The sequence below is a fragment of the Trichechus manatus genome, unplaced genomic scaffold, assembly GCF_000243295.1.
Source record: "Trichechus manatus latirostris isolate Lorelei unplaced genomic scaffold, TriManLat1.0 scaffold00006, whole genome shotgun sequence".
NCBI lineage: Eukaryota > Metazoa > Chordata > Mammalia > Sirenia > Trichechidae > Trichechus > Trichechus manatus.
The window spans coordinates 294,857-310,408 of NW_004443942.1; the positions used below are offsets into that span (position 1 = coordinate 294,857).

At 40.3% G+C, this 15,552-nt stretch overlaps 1 protein-coding gene across 1 annotated transcript in view; it reads right to left on the minus strand.

Annotated features, from left to right (window-relative positions):
• The window catches only part of RIC3 (RIC3 acetylcholine receptor chaperone), a 33,170-nt gene extending 23,683 nt beyond the window's left edge, over positions 1-9,487 (minus strand). Inside the window, exon 1 of the mRNA XM_004369616.2 lies at positions 9,333-9,487. Within this exon, the coding sequence (XP_004369673.1) occupies positions 9,333-9,456 (124 nt within the window). The 5' untranslated portion in view covers positions 9,457-9,487. The remainder of the gene's footprint in view (positions 1-9,332) is intronic.
• Positions 9,488-15,552: the final 6,065 nt, after the last annotated feature.

Below are 15,552 nucleotides of genomic sequence, written 5' to 3' on the forward strand. Positions count from 1 at the left end.
GACTGATGTCACGGATTCAATTGTGTCCCCCAAAAATATGTATCACCTTGGCTAGGCCATGATTCCCAGTATTGTGTGGTTGTCCTCCATTTTGCGATTTGATGTAATTTTCCTGTGTGTTGTAAATCCTAATTTCTGCCTGTGGTTCATGAGACAAGATTAGGTTATGTTAAAGACGATTAGGGTGGGATGCAACAACCTTACTCAGATCACATCCTGATCCTTGTAAGGTGAGTTTCCCTAAGGTATGGTCTGCATCACCTTTTATCTTACAAGAGATAAAAGAAGAGAGAAGTGAGCAGAGAGGAACCTCATACCACCAAGAAAGAAGAGCCAGCAGCGGAGCATGTCCTTTGAACCTGAGGTCCCTGTGCTGAGAAGCTCCTAGTCCAGGGGAAGATTGATGACAAGGACATTCCTCCAGAGCCAACACAGAGAGAAAGATTTCCCCTAGAGCTGGTGTCCTGAACTTGGAATTCCAGCCTCCTAAACTGTGAGAGAATAAATTTGTTTGTTAAGGCCATCTGCTTGTGATATTTCTGTTATAGCAGCACTAGATAACTAAGACAACTCAACACACATTTTCAAACATTAACTTCCAGATGTTGATGCTGCATTCAGAGGAAATTTAATTGGACTGTAGTTATTAGGCTCAAGAAGAAATTCTAAGCTACCTAGGTGACAGAGCTAATTAAAATTAAGTGAGGAGGCAGAGCAAAATGGTAGTGTAATAAGCAATAGCATGCTCCCATCCCCCAAGAACAAAACAAGAAAAAAACAAGGAGAAATTGATGGACTCAACAGTCTCAGACCTCTGGAAACCAGTCAAAGGGTTAGAGCATCTAAGAGAACTTTAAATCAAGAAAACAGTGACATATAAATAGCAGGAAAGCACTGATTCTCTACCCATGGGTGACCCACCCACTCCTTGGCTTGGCGAAGCTATCTTGGGGCAGCTGAAGCTGCCAGCACATTCAGGCAGAGAGTCTGGTGCTGAAACAACCACAGTAGTCCACTCAGACAGGGAATCTAGTGTTGGAGTGGCTACAGCTGGTGCACCCAGGTGGGGAGCCTGGTGTTGAAGCTGATGACTACAGCCTTCAACAACTAAAAATGATGATGATAATAATAGCAATAATAATAGAAGAAAACAAGCAAACCCTAGGGAAGGTGAAGAAGCTGATTTCCAAAGTTAACACAGTATAACAGTTAAGTGTCCTAGTTTCAACAAGAAAATCACAAGGCATAAGAATAGATAAGGATGGTCTATCAAAAGATCAAAATAAAATAACTTAAACCATCCCTGAGGAAGGACAAATAATGGACATGCTAGACAAAGACTTTAAAACAACAGTACTAAATATGTTCAAAGAACTAAAGTAAAATATAGATAAACAGCTAAAAGTTATCAGGAAAATGATACAGGAATAAAACAGAATTTCAACACAGAGACAGAAATTTTTAAAAACTGTGCAGAAATACAGGAGCTGAAAAGTATAACAACAGAAATGAAAAAATCCACTTGAGGGGCTCAATGGCAGATTTGAATTGGCAGAAGAAAGAATCAGTGAACTTGAATCTAAGGAGCAAATTAAAAAATGGGCAAAGGATCTGAATAAACATTTCTCCAAAGAAGATATACAAATGGCCAATAAGTACATGAAAGATGCACAATGTCATTAGTCATTAAGGAATTGCAAATCAAAACCACAATGAGATACTACTTCACAACCACTAGGATGGCTATAATCAAAAAGTCAGATAATAATGAGTCGTAAGGGTAAGAAAGGAAGTACAATATAGCATTTCAAAAAGCAAAACTCAATGAACATATGTGGAAAGAAGTGGAGAAGCCTCTTAAAATTGATTAAAAATTAATTAAGTTGATGAAATTGAATTTAAAAAGAGGTTGATCAGAACTGATTAAAAAGAGGTTATAGATAAAGAGATGGTGATTAAATTAAATTGATTTAAAAGAGTATATTGATAAAGACAGACAAATACATAAACCAGATTTGAGACGGGAATCAAAGAGTTGTTGAGAAAGTAGAGAAAACTACTTTCAAAGGTAGGAGACGGATTTAAAGAGCAATGGGAACAGATAGGGTGAGTGGTAAAAACATGTTCTATATCTTAGGAGAAATCTGAGCATTTTATATTCAGCCCGTAAATTTACATATTTACTAATGAACACTTACTAGTCTCGCCAGGCACTATGCCAGACACTGAGATTAAAATGACAAATAAAACAGAGTCCCTCTCTTCAGGTTGCAGTCAAGGAGTGTAGTTAAAACACAGTAACTGTAACTTCACCATCAAATCCAATGGCATTTTTTCAGTTCTCACTTTTAGATTTCTCCGCAACACAGAAAGTGATCACAGAGTAGTCTTTCAATAAATATTGGATTAATCTGAATAAATCTTAATCTCTATGTTACTCTCCTATGCTCTTCTTTTCCCACTGTCTGGTCCTTCAATCTAGTCCTTTTCAGTCTCTTTCACTGGTTCTTCTTTAACCTGCTCCTCCCAAGATTTTTGTCTCAACCTCTGTTCTTTCCTTTCTCCCTTGGCAAACTCAGTCATTCTCAAGGCATCTGTCATAATTTCCAACATTTATAACTCTACTTTAACCTTTCCCCCAAGTTCTTGTCCCTTATCTCTAACTCTCATTAGTATATACATACTTTTGTATGTCTATCATCTCAAACCTAAAATGAAACTCATTTTCACCCTCCAAAACCTGCCCCCCTCCTGCGTTTCTTTTCTTTGTAGATTCTTTTTCTTAGATCTTTAGGCTTGAGATCTATAATCTCTGCCACCTGTGACCAAGGGTACGCTTGAGATGGCAGGGTGAGGCAAGAGGCTGAATTTAGAAGAGATTTTCATAAAGTTAATTGGCCTAAACAGGGAGCAATCTCAACTCTTGGATCATGGTAACACTATGTGTCTTAGAACTGAAGAGGCTGGAATGTTTAAAAAGTAAACATAATAACTGTAAAACATTTGAAAATTTCTAGTTGCAATAATTTTTTTCAAATAATATTTTTAATTATGAAATACTCCAGGTATAAATAAAAGTATAGATGATAATATATAAGCACTTGTATACCTACCACCCAGATATAATGGAAGCTCCTTGTGTACTCTTCCCTCACCCTTTCTGAGACAACTACAACTCTGAATTTGGTGTTTATCATTACAACTCATGCTTTTAGACTTTTACTATGTAAAGTATGCATCCATAAACAATATACAGTATTGTCCTGAATATATTAAAACTGCGCTCAACCACTAACCTAAAGGTTGGTGGTTTGAACCTACCCAGTGGTACCACAGAAGAAAGGACTGGCAATCTGCTTCTGTAAAGATTAAATCCATTGCTGTCAAGCTGATTCCAACTCATGTACAGTCAAGAAAACCCTATGGGGCAGTTATACTTTGTAACACATGAGGTCACCATGAGTCGGAATCGACTCAACGGCAACAGGTTTGGTTTTTGGTATCATACTACTTATGCTTATGCAACTTCCCTTTTCTGCCTTTTTTCTGGATAAGGATTAATATTTTGGCTCAAAAATGCATCCATATTAATACATGTAGCTCTAGCTCATTCATTCAGACTGCTATGTAGTATCTCATTGTATGACTATATCACAGTTTATTTACCCATTCTCCAGCTGATGGACACTTAGGTTATTTCCAATTTTTCACTATTACAAAATTTCTGCTTTATAGCTACAGTAAAAGCAGGATCTGTGTGTTTTTTTTTAAAGTTCGTGCTTAAAAAAAAAAAAAAAAAAAAAAACAGCTAAAGAGAAGAGAACTTCTAGTATACCAAAACATTAAAATTGCAGGCTTTCCAATGTAGAAAATAGCTGTATTAACTATCTCTATATGTACTTAAGTATTCCATAAAATGGAACTTGACTAAATCCTAATTGTTATTGAAAGCTTTCCCCATATTAGGTTTATTTAATTATTAAAATTTCACTTAGGATATCATTTAAGCTTGACTAAAAAAACTTAATGGATCTTACAGAGTAAAGCTCTACTGTTGCTTGTTAATAACCATCCCATAAGGCTAAAAACAATAATTCCAGCACTGTTAACAAAAGAGCTTTCTGAAAGCAACATTAAACCATCTGCAGCATTTCATTCTTAGAGCAAATAAATTAATAAAGAACTAAATGTGTTTATATTTCTGACTACGGTAGTCCAAAACGTCTTAATGGGCCAGTTTCTTAAGATAGGTAAGCTTCTCCCTAAATACTGAGGAAGTTATAGAGACTATATTTAATTCAGCATTGCTTAAAGTAGAGGCCAGGATAATAGCTCTTCCTGCTTCTTCCTCACCAAGCTCCTCCAAGAGCCCCATCTTCTGACATTCCCCTCCTACCTAACACCAATTTGTTGTTCACTGCTTTGATGTTTTCTGCTAGTTTATCTTTTATCAACCTCTCCACTCCCAATTCATCCTATATATTACTAAAAGAGATAACTGTGTGTCTAAGTTGCTTAGCACAGGGCCTGGACCATAAGCTCAATACATGTTAACTATTATTGTTTTGTTAACAGAGTAATCTTCCTAAGGTGTAACTCTAAATAGTTTTTGTCATTGATCTGGTCAAAAGCTTTCAATGGTTCGCAATGATGACAAGAAGCTGTGTTACACAGGAGGAAGCAAAGTGAAGTATAATGAATAACATCTTTTAAGCCAGTTATTAGTTAAGATTTTGGCTATGCCTCCAACTATTTAAGTGGAGGTTAAATTATCCTTGCTACAGCTAATTTTCTTCATACGCAAAATGGGTATAATAATGTCTACTTTTCAGGGTTGTCACAAGGATTATAGATTAAATAACTCAATAACAAAAAGACAATTAAAAATGGGCAAAGGACTTGAATAGACATTTCTCCAAAGAAGATATACAAATGGCCAGTAAGCACATGAAAAGATGATCAAGGTCATTGGTCATTCAAACCCATTGCCAATGAGTCAATTCCAACTCACAGCAACCCTACAGGACAAAGTAGAACTGCTCCATAGAGTTTCCAAGGCTGTAATCTTTATGGAAGCAGACTGTCATATCGTCCTCCCACAGAGCGGTTGATGGGTTCGAACTGCTGACTTTTCAGTTAGCAGTAGTGCACTTAATCACTGTGCAAATCAAAACTACAATGAGATGAGATACCACCTCATACCCATTAGGATGGCTACTATCAGAAAAATAAACTAACAAGTGTTGACAAGGATGCTGAGACCTGGAATCCTGGTGCATCGCTGGTGGGAATGTAAAATAGTGCAACCACTATGGAAAACAGTTTGGTAGTTCCTCAAAAAGTTAAACATAGAATTACTATATGACTCAGCAATTCCACTCTAGGAAACTAAGACAGACATGTCTGGGGAAGTTAAGATTTTAGCTGGAGTGGCCAGATAAAGCATCAGGAGATATCATTTGAGTGAAGAAAACCTGAAGAAGATGAAGGAATAAGGCACATAGATAACCAAGGGAAGAGCACTGCAGTCAGAGGAAACAGCAAATGCAAAGGCCCTAAGATGGAGGCAAGCCTGGCATGTTCAAAGAACAGCAAGGAGGAGGCCAGTGGAGCCAAAGCAAAGTGAGAAAGAGGGAACAGCAGAAGGAAATGGGGAGAGGTAGGGCCTTTTAGATCATGTACAGACTTTGGCCTTTCATCTGAGCGAGCCAGGAAGCCACTGTAGGGTTTTGAGAAGAGAGACATGATATGACTTATGCTCTAACAGGATTACTGTGGCTGCTATGTTGAGAATAGACTGAAGGGGGTAAGGGAAGAAGCAGGCAGACCACGGTGACAGAATGAGACAGCGCAGAGCATTAAAATGGCAGCTGGCTGAATGACTCTACATACAAGGTCTCAATGAATGAGTGAAACTGTGAAAAAAAATTATGAGGCAATGGGAGAAATTTGAACACTGACTGGATATTTAATGACATTAAGGAATTATTGATTTTTAAGCATGATAATGGTATTATGATTATGCTCTAAGAAAAAATCCTTATTTTTTTTTTGGATGCATACTATCTAAGAATGAAATGATATAATGTCTGGGATTTGCTTCAAAATAATCCAGTATATGGAGGAAAAAGTAGGTGGGGATATCTGCGACACAAAGTTGACCATGTATTGATAGTTGCTAAAGCAAGGTGATGTAGATTCATTTTACTACTTCTCTATTCTTTATTATGTTTGAAAATGTCCATAATAAAATGTTGTGTTTTTTTTTTTTTAAATCAAGAATGAATATAATAGTTGAGAAAGATGGTAAAAAAAAAAAAATGAATGGAACAATGAATGTTCTGAAAAATTTTCAAGAGGCTGGAATTTTAGGCCAATTCAAAAGGACAAAATGCAAAAGGGATATATTTGGTTTCCAAACAGTGCAAAATGGACAAAACCTAGATGAGCAGCTCCTATATAAAAAGCTTAGGATTTCTAATATACTGTAAGGTCAGGAAGTAAAATACCAAAAATTAAAGCAACTCCCTGGTATTAAGAGAGGTATAGAACTCTTATAACTCAGTAATGAAAGACAAATAACCCTATTAAAAAATGGGCAAAGAATATGAAGACTTTTCTCCAAAGAAGATATACACATGGCCAATTAGCACAAGAAAAGATACTCAACGTTATTAGTCAGCAGGGAAATGCAAATACAGCTGTAATGATACCCGCCCCAGGGAAATGCAAATACAGCTGTAATGATACCCGCCCCCACACAAATCGGTTGCTGTCGAGTCAATTTCGACTCACAGTCACCCTATACGACAGAGTAGAACTGCCCCCCATAGACTTTCCAAGGAGCAGCCGGTAGATTTGAACTGCCACCTTTCAGTTATCAGCCTGAGCTCTTTAAGAACAAGTGTTGGTGCAAATGTGGAGAAAATGGAACCTTCATACACTGCTGATGGGAATGCAAAATGGTGCAGCCACTTTGGAAAACAGTCTGACAGTTTCTCAAAAGGTTAAATACAGAGTTACCATTAACATATTACCCAGAAATTCCACTCTTAGTTCCTGCCACACTAAAATGTTCACGTTTTCCAAACCCAAGAGAAATGAAAACATATGTTCACACAAAAACTTGTACATAAATGTCAATAGTTAAAAGGTATAAATAAACCAAATGTCCATCAACTGATAAATGGATAAATGAAATATGGTATAACCAAACAACGGAATAATATTCAGCCATAAAAAGGAATGGAGTATTGATACATGTTACAACATGGATGAACCTTGAAAACATTATGTTAAGTTAAAGAAGCTAGTCAGAAAAGACCATATATTGTATGACTTCATTTACATGAAATGTTAAAAACAGGCAAATCTATAGAGACAGAAAACAGATTAGTAGTTGCCTAGGGGTGGAGGGTGTGGTTGGTGAGTGATGGCTAATGAGTACAGTGTTTCTTTTCTGGATGGTGAAACTGTTCTAAAATTGACTGTGGTGATGATTGCAAAAATCCATGAATATGCTAAAAACCACTGACTTGTAAACTTTAAATAGGTAAATTGTATAGTATGCAAATTATATGTCAATAAAGCTGTTACAAAAAAAGGAGGTACCTTCTCTGTGAGACCTTTCTTGAAGCCCCCAATAAAACTGACCATACTACCCATGCGTCTCCTGGTTCCCTGTGTGGATCTGAGTACCTGCAACTAACACTTATTCATTGATATGTCTTTTTTTCTCAACTATACTGTGGGTTTCTCAAGGCAGGAATTTGGCTCTTTTTCTTGGAATCCACAGTTTCTCTACACTTTGTAAAAGGGTACATCATAAATATTTGTTAAAAGACAATCATAAAGACTGTTATGTGGGAAAGGAATTGTGCTTGTTTTGAGAACATTGAATACAGGCACTTCAGTTTTCAAAGGAAAGAGCCATGTCGAATCTCCACTCTGTACTCTCTACAACCTCCAGAAGAGTGTTTCCCACTCACATTCAATAGTACTTGTTCAGGAGAATTCAGCATAATGGGAATTCAACTCCGTAAAAATCTTTTAGAAGAATCTTCACTGCTTAGGGTCATCATTAATTTACTCTTCTTCAAGGCGGACAATATCATTAGACAAAGTGAGTAAAGACTTTTGGATTTTGTAATAAGACAGAAAAAAAAAAAAAAAAAGACCAAACATGCAAACATTTTTTTAGAAGTCTCTTCCAGGTTGATTGTTTTACAAGCTTAAAGATTATACGCAAATTTTGTGTTCAATCTTCCCTCCACCCCTAGAGTTTAGTACTCTGCATTTATGGTATTTATAATCTATAATGCAAAAGAGGGTGAAACTACAGCCAGTATGCAAAAGTTAGAGAGAAGAGGAAGCTCAAAAGGAGCTGTCCAACAATCAACAGGCTGAACATCAGTAGAAGGTTTCAGAGACTGTAAAACCATGTCTCAAGGATACTACAGAGGGAATTTTACAGAAGAAAGTTACCAACAGAACTTCATGATCTCTAGAGAATTGTTCTAGTTCCTTCTCCCAGCCTTTGACACGCATGGCTTTAGATTCACTCTTTCTGTAACTCCCTCCCCCACCCCCCATGCAGTGACAGGGTGGAATTTTAAATACCACATACATCATGCCAAAAATAAAGGATTAACAAAGAGATATTGTTTAAGTAAGGGGGAACACAACAATTTGTTCATCTCCACCTCAGTAATAAAAATTCGAATATTTAAAATCTTCAAGTTATATTTAAAAGCTACAAAAAGAGCCTGAAGCAGTGAGGGCCCTACATCAAGCTGACAGTACACAACGGATTCAAGTTAACAATACCAATTAAACTGATTTTATTTCATACAAACGCACGACAGAAAGCACACGGAAATCCTAAGAGCGGAACCCAACTGGGAGCCTTCCTGACTCAAAGGACTTCCACAGATGCTGAACAAGATGAGTTAAACCAGAGAAGGGAGAAGGGACTGCGAGCAAAACTCAAACGGGTCTGTGCAAGGGTGCCCAGACATGCAGGTCAGGATTCCTGATCCTTCCCAGCGGCAGAACCCCAGGAGCGACCCGGTGCCCGGTGGAGCTGGGCTGCTGCCCACTGATGCCCAGGGAACCTGTGGGCCTTGGCACCACCCAAACGTCCCGTCCGCCCTCTCTCGCCCGTTTGGCGGATATCTAGGTGGGGACCGGAGACCCCAGAGTTCCCCTCCCTCAGTAGCGTCCTTCGTTCTCGCTGCCGGGGTTAGATGCCCAGTCCTGGGAGCCCCCGCCGGGCAGCTCACAAGACGCTGATCCCACCCTGCGGTGGCCCCGGCCGGGTCGCCGGCTCTTACCTTCGGGCGCCGGCGGCGGCTCCTGCCGCTTTCCGCGAGACATGAAAGCCTTGGGCAGCAGCAGCGACAGAGCCAGGACGAGTCCCGAGGCCAGGGCCACCCTCTGCACCGTGGAGTACGCCATGGCCGCTCGCCGTCGCCGTAGGTGATAGACTCCAGCCGGAAGCGGAACTAGAACCTCAGCGCCGGCGGCTGCCCCCGACCAAACCGCGGGGGTGCGCGACGGCGCCGCGCGAGGGACAAGGTGAGCTAGGCGTCCGCCCTTGAGCTTGCGTCAGGATTTGCCCTGTTCCTCCGTCGGGGTTACCTGTTGCAAAAAATGGTACCCTCGCCCTCCAATTTGCACAAACTAGAAACTCCTCCTCCCTCACTCTGCCTCTCCATCTGTCCTGTGCAGTCTACCACCAGCATCTGGAAGTCGTCGCCTTCTCTCCATCCTCACTTAACAACCATCGCATCACCACCTACTCCTAGACCCACCCGTAGACCACCACCATCAATTTCCTGATTGCCGCAATGAACTCACTGGTCTTCCAGCTTCCACTCTTGCCTCTCACATACATTCTCCATCTGCATTCAGAGGTGATAATTCTAAAACTCCGGCAGAATTCTCTCTCTCCTCTGCTTAAAACCTGTCAGTAACTCTCCATTATCCTCAGAACAAGGGTCAAACTCCTTTTCATGACCTCAAGGCCCTGCATAATCTGGTCTAACAAATGCTCCATCCAAACTGGATCCTTTGCTATTTCGCTAGCATATTCCTTGCTTACAGAGAAACTTAGCTCTTCCTGTTACCTCTTCCTGGAAAATTCTTGACACTGTCTCCACCTGTCAAAAACGTCTCTGAAGAATAGCGTAAAAATACTACCCGCATGAAACTTTTTCAGTCAGCCTCTCCTTCCTCTGCATCCCCACAGTTCTTTGTTACTGACTTTATTCATTCATTTGACAAACATCTTTTAGTTTTTGCTATGTGTCAGATCCTGAACTTGACACTAGAGGGTCTGATGAATCAGATGGGTTCCCTTATAGGGTAGAGAAGTATCCAAGCAAGAAAATGCAGGAAATATTCTGGACTCTGGAGTGTTAGCTCAACTGGACGGAGGAGTCAGAAAAAAAGCTCCTTTCAGGAGGTGAAATTTGAGTTAGTTTTTGAAGAATGAGTAACTTACTAGGCAGACAGGTGTGAGGCGTTAAAATGTATTCAAGAAAAAGGAAACAAAGAAAGCAAAGGCATGAAAACTTGAAGCTTCCTGGTGTGTTCAGAAAACCAGCAGTAATTCACTGTGGCTGGGCCATATGGTTGGTGACAGGACACAAAGTTATGAGACTACAAAGAGAAGCAAGGGCTAGATTGTGAAAAGCTATGACAGATGGGACACAAGAATTTATCTTTGCTTTCTCCTGACACATCATGAAAATAGAAAAACAGAGTTAAACTGTATAAACCACAAGACTAAAGAGAATAGGAGAAACATGACAACAGACAAGAAATGTCAAAATTTTGTAAGATGCATAGCAACAATGTAACACCAGCCACGTATGTAATTTAAGAATTTTAGTATTCTTTTTCAGGAAGTAAAAAGAAACAGGTGATATTAATTTTAATAATATATTTTATTTACCCCAATATATCCAAAATATTACCATTTCAACATGTGCAGCCCTAGTCACATTTCAAGGGTTCAATGGCCATATTTGGCTAGTGGCTACTGTATTGGACAGTGCAGATGTGGAGCATAGAAAGCAAAGTGCCTACGTAGGAAAAGCCTATAAGAAACAAACTACAAGTAGTCCCCAATTTACAACATATTCAAGTTACAACGAACCACACTTACAACCATCCGTTTTCTTTTTTTTATACATCTTATCGTTAATGTGTACTGCATACAATATTGCAGTGTGTAATTTGCTGATGTTATCATTCTCATGTCAACCCCCAAAGACAAATAAAGATCAGATTTATAAAGAAATTGATAATAAAGAGCAATAATAATGAAAAAAAATTTTAAATGAGGTATTCCACTTACATCGGAACTGACTTACAACGGAGTTGTTGGAATGGAACCCCGTCGTAAGTCAGGGACTACCTATAATTGGAGGCACTGGGTCTCTTTAAAGTCAGGACTGTAGAGTGAGGCCAAAAAAGGATTGGTTGAAATTCTGGTTAAGAAGCAGTTGATATCCTCCAAATCTCTTTCATCAATTCACGCATCCGGGTTGCTCCTACTGGCATTACTCAGGCATCATCATCATCGACATCATGGGCATCACTAAAAATTATTGAGTACTTACTATGTGCCAAAAGGGGTCCTTGTGGCATAAATGGTTAAGTGCTCAGCTGCTAAATGAAAGGTTGATATTCGAACCCACCCCATCACTCTGTGGGAGAAAGACTTGGTGATCTGCTTCCATAAAGATTATAGCCAAGAAAATCTTAGGAGACATTTCTACTCTGTCACAGGGTCAACATGAGGCCACTATGAGTCAGAATCATCTCAATGACACGTAACAACAATGCTGTATGCCAGGCATCTTACATATTATAACTCAATTGATCCCACCAACAAATTTACAAGGTAAGCACTATTATTAAAGCCCCATTTTACAGATAAGAAAACTAAGGCACAGAAAGCTTAAGTAACTTGGCAACACAGCATAAACTGGGAACTATGATTTGAACCTCGGCATGCTTCCTTTAGGACTTGCCCTCTTAACTACTACTTTTACTCTCTGGAAGGATTGAATCAGAGAAACTCTGGACTCAAGGAAAACAGACGCAGCTAAGGGAGGTGGTGACTGATGGGATGTGGCCTCTGAGAGGTACAGAAGAATCTGGATGACTCCCAGAATTCTTGCTTGGATGAACAGGTAGATATTGATTCTATATACAAGATTTTGAGAAAAGAAGAATCAGGTTTGTGGGAAAGATGATGAGTTCAGACTTAGATTACCCTGTTGCCTTCAAGTCAATTCCAACTCATAGTGACCCTATAGGACAGAGTAGAACTGTCCCATAAGGTTTCCAAGGAGCACCTGCTGGATTCAAACTGCTGACTTTTTGGTTAGCAGCCATAGCTCTTAACCACTATGCCACCAGGATTTCCAGACTTAGATTAGTTAAGTTTCCATGAAATATCCATGTGGAGACATCCAGTTGAGTATGTGGGTCTGGAGCTCAGAAGAGATGTTTAGGCTGGAAATAGATATGGAAGTCATCAACCCATCAGTAGTCAATGAAGTCTGGGAGAAGATGGCATTTTCAAAAGTGCTCGTGTAAAGTGACAAGAGGCCATAGTGGAAATCTGGGTTACACCAATATGTAGAAGTTACCAAGTATTAGGACAGAAATGGGATGGAAAAGAAAATAATAATCCAGGTGTTAAAATCTTGAATGAGTGAGGAGTTACTGGAAGGCGTAAGGTGACATAAACAGAGGGTGTAATGAGCAGCCAGACGACGTGCTCTTCTAAGGAGCTGTGTTTTTTAAAGGAAAGGAGGAAGAAACAATTTGAAAGCTGCTATGGAGAACAAGTTGGACATCTACCCCATCCACAAACCTTGAGCTGTGGGAAGAAAAATAGCTCTTACTTACTTACTTTCTCCTTACACCTCTGCAAGGGAAGAGGTGGTGAACAGGGACAGTGTGAGGTGGTGGAGAGAATCCTGGTCTGGGAGTTGGGAGATCTGGGTTCCAATCCTGGTGCAGCCACTAATTATCAGGGTGATCCAGGGCAAGTTCCTTTCCTTCTGCAGGCCTCAGTTTCCACTTGATCCCATAATAAGAGAGCTGAGCTAACTGACCTCTGCAAACACCCAAAGAAACCCATTGCCATCGAGTCAATTCCAAATCATAGCAACCCTATAGGGAGAGATAATAATTTTAAAATTTTAACAATATGTTTTATTTAGCCAAATATATTAAAAATATTATCATTTCAACACGTGTAGCTCTAGCCACATTTCAAGGACTCAGTAGCCACACTTGGCTAGTGGCTACCGTATTGGATAATGCAATGGAGAACTGCAAGGGAAATAGAGCCCTGAGGGGACAACTCAGTTTCTATTAGAAAAAGAAGAATAACAGAAACATCATGTAGGAGTTTTTCTGGTGACAGATCTTGAGTCCAGAGGGCACATTAAGCGTAAGATTTGGACAGTCAGGAAGGGACAGTAAATGGAGTCAAATTAAAATATGTACTGAACAGTATGGGGATGAGTGGATATATGAAAATGGATGATTTGGGAAGCTTGGACATCTGATGGTGACCAAGGTGAATGGATAGGGGTCATGTTCACATTAGTCCTGGAAATGGCATAGAGAAAGGTGAAAACGCAAAGTTCAGTCCAAAGTATTTTGCCTGGAGCATATTCAATGTTGTAGCCAGGTAGGGTGCTGGCCTGGAGGAGACAGGGGCCTCCTCAGGGGGACAGAGCTATTAGACAGCTCATGGAACTAGGGAAGCTTAGGTGGGGCCTGGGATGGCTACTCTCTCTGTTGGCTGGTGGTGGTGTGGAGCCAGGAGTACACTATGATTCAAGACCTCTTGAAAAACACAAGTCCTGTCTCTGAAGTGAGGGCTCAGTTTTTCCAATAAGATATCAGTGGAGAACTGAGATCTGAAGTCTGATGACTTTAGTCTAAAGAAGGACCAAATGATAAGGAAGTAGAGATTGCAAATACAGTCTTTTCTATATGGAGCTTGTATGTAAAGAAAAGACAAAAGGTACAGTGATAACTTGAAGGTGTCTGAGGGTTGAGGAGGCTGTTGTTCTGTTCTAAACAAGGAAGATACTTGAACCTGTTTATACATTTAAGGGTTAAACACCACAAAGGGGGAGTTGGAAACTATGAGATCAATGGGGACCAGTGTTGAAACAAGCACCAGATTCTGGAACAGACATGAGGGACAGACATCTAGGACCTAGGGGTAGGGATAGCTTGGAGGAAAGTAGATGGGACTAAATGCAGGCACACATAAAAGAAGTGGTGTAGGGACAGCAAATTAAGGGAGTTCGTTCTCACTGCCTCAGTCATCTTGGTAAAGGATATGGTCAGGCCGTTTTCTAAGAAAGAGTGGGGTAGAGGAGGACTTGTTAAGAGTAGTGAAGGTTTGGAAATGGGGAAACAGTTGCTCATAAACCACTCCAGCTTGGCAAAGGGGCTCCTTTTGGGCTTAAAGACAACCAGGGCTCCACCTGTTCTCTCCATAGAGATAGGACCATCCTCTAAGCAGCACATTCTGGGCAGGTCCTGGTATACCCAAAGCATCCCTCAAGCCTGGCAGCCTCCAAGGCACCCATGCTGGAAGACTGAAGGTGGGTGGGGGAGATTAGAGTGGAGAGGCCCTTAGAGATCAGTTAGCTCAGCCCTCTTATTATTGAATCAAAGGGAAAACTGAGGCCTGCGAAGCGGAAGGGACTTGCCCTGGATCACACTGATAATTCGTGGCTGCACCAGGAGATCTCCCGACTCCCAGACCAGGATTCTCTCCACCACCTCATACTGTCCCTGCCAGTCTGCCCCTTCTTTGGGCAGTAATGAAGAAATAGTCTTTAAAAGTAACAGGCAGAGCCTCCATTTGCATGGTCTGAAAAAATCTGTTGCTTCCTTGTGGTTAAATATCCTTTTCCCACCTGTCTTGGTTATGTATGGCTGCTGTAACAGAAATACCACAAGTGGATGGCTTTAAGAAAGAGAAACTTATTCTCTCACAGTCTAGTAGGCTAGACGTCCAAATTCAGGGCATCAGCTCTAGTGGAAGGCCTTTTCTCTCCGTCAGCTCTGGAGGAAGGTCCTTGTCGTCAATCTTAGTCTGGCCTAGGAGCTTCTCATTGCAGGAACCTCAAGTCCAAATGATGAACTCTGCTCCTGGAGCAGCTTTCTTGGTGGGATGATGTCCCCATGTCTCTCTGCTCACTTCTCTCTTTTATATCTCAGAAGAGATTGATTTAAGATACAGTTTAACCTTGTAGATTGAGTCCTGCCTCATTAACATAACTGCCACTAATCCCATGTCATTAACATCATAGAGAGAGGATTTACAACACACAGGAAAATTACATCAGATGACAAAATGGTAGACAATCACACAATACTGGGAATCATGGCCTAGCCAAATTGATACCCATATTTTTGGGGGACACGATTCAATCCATGACACCACCTGACAGCCTGTGGGGAAGTACCATGGAGCATTTATCATTGAGAGACTTGGTC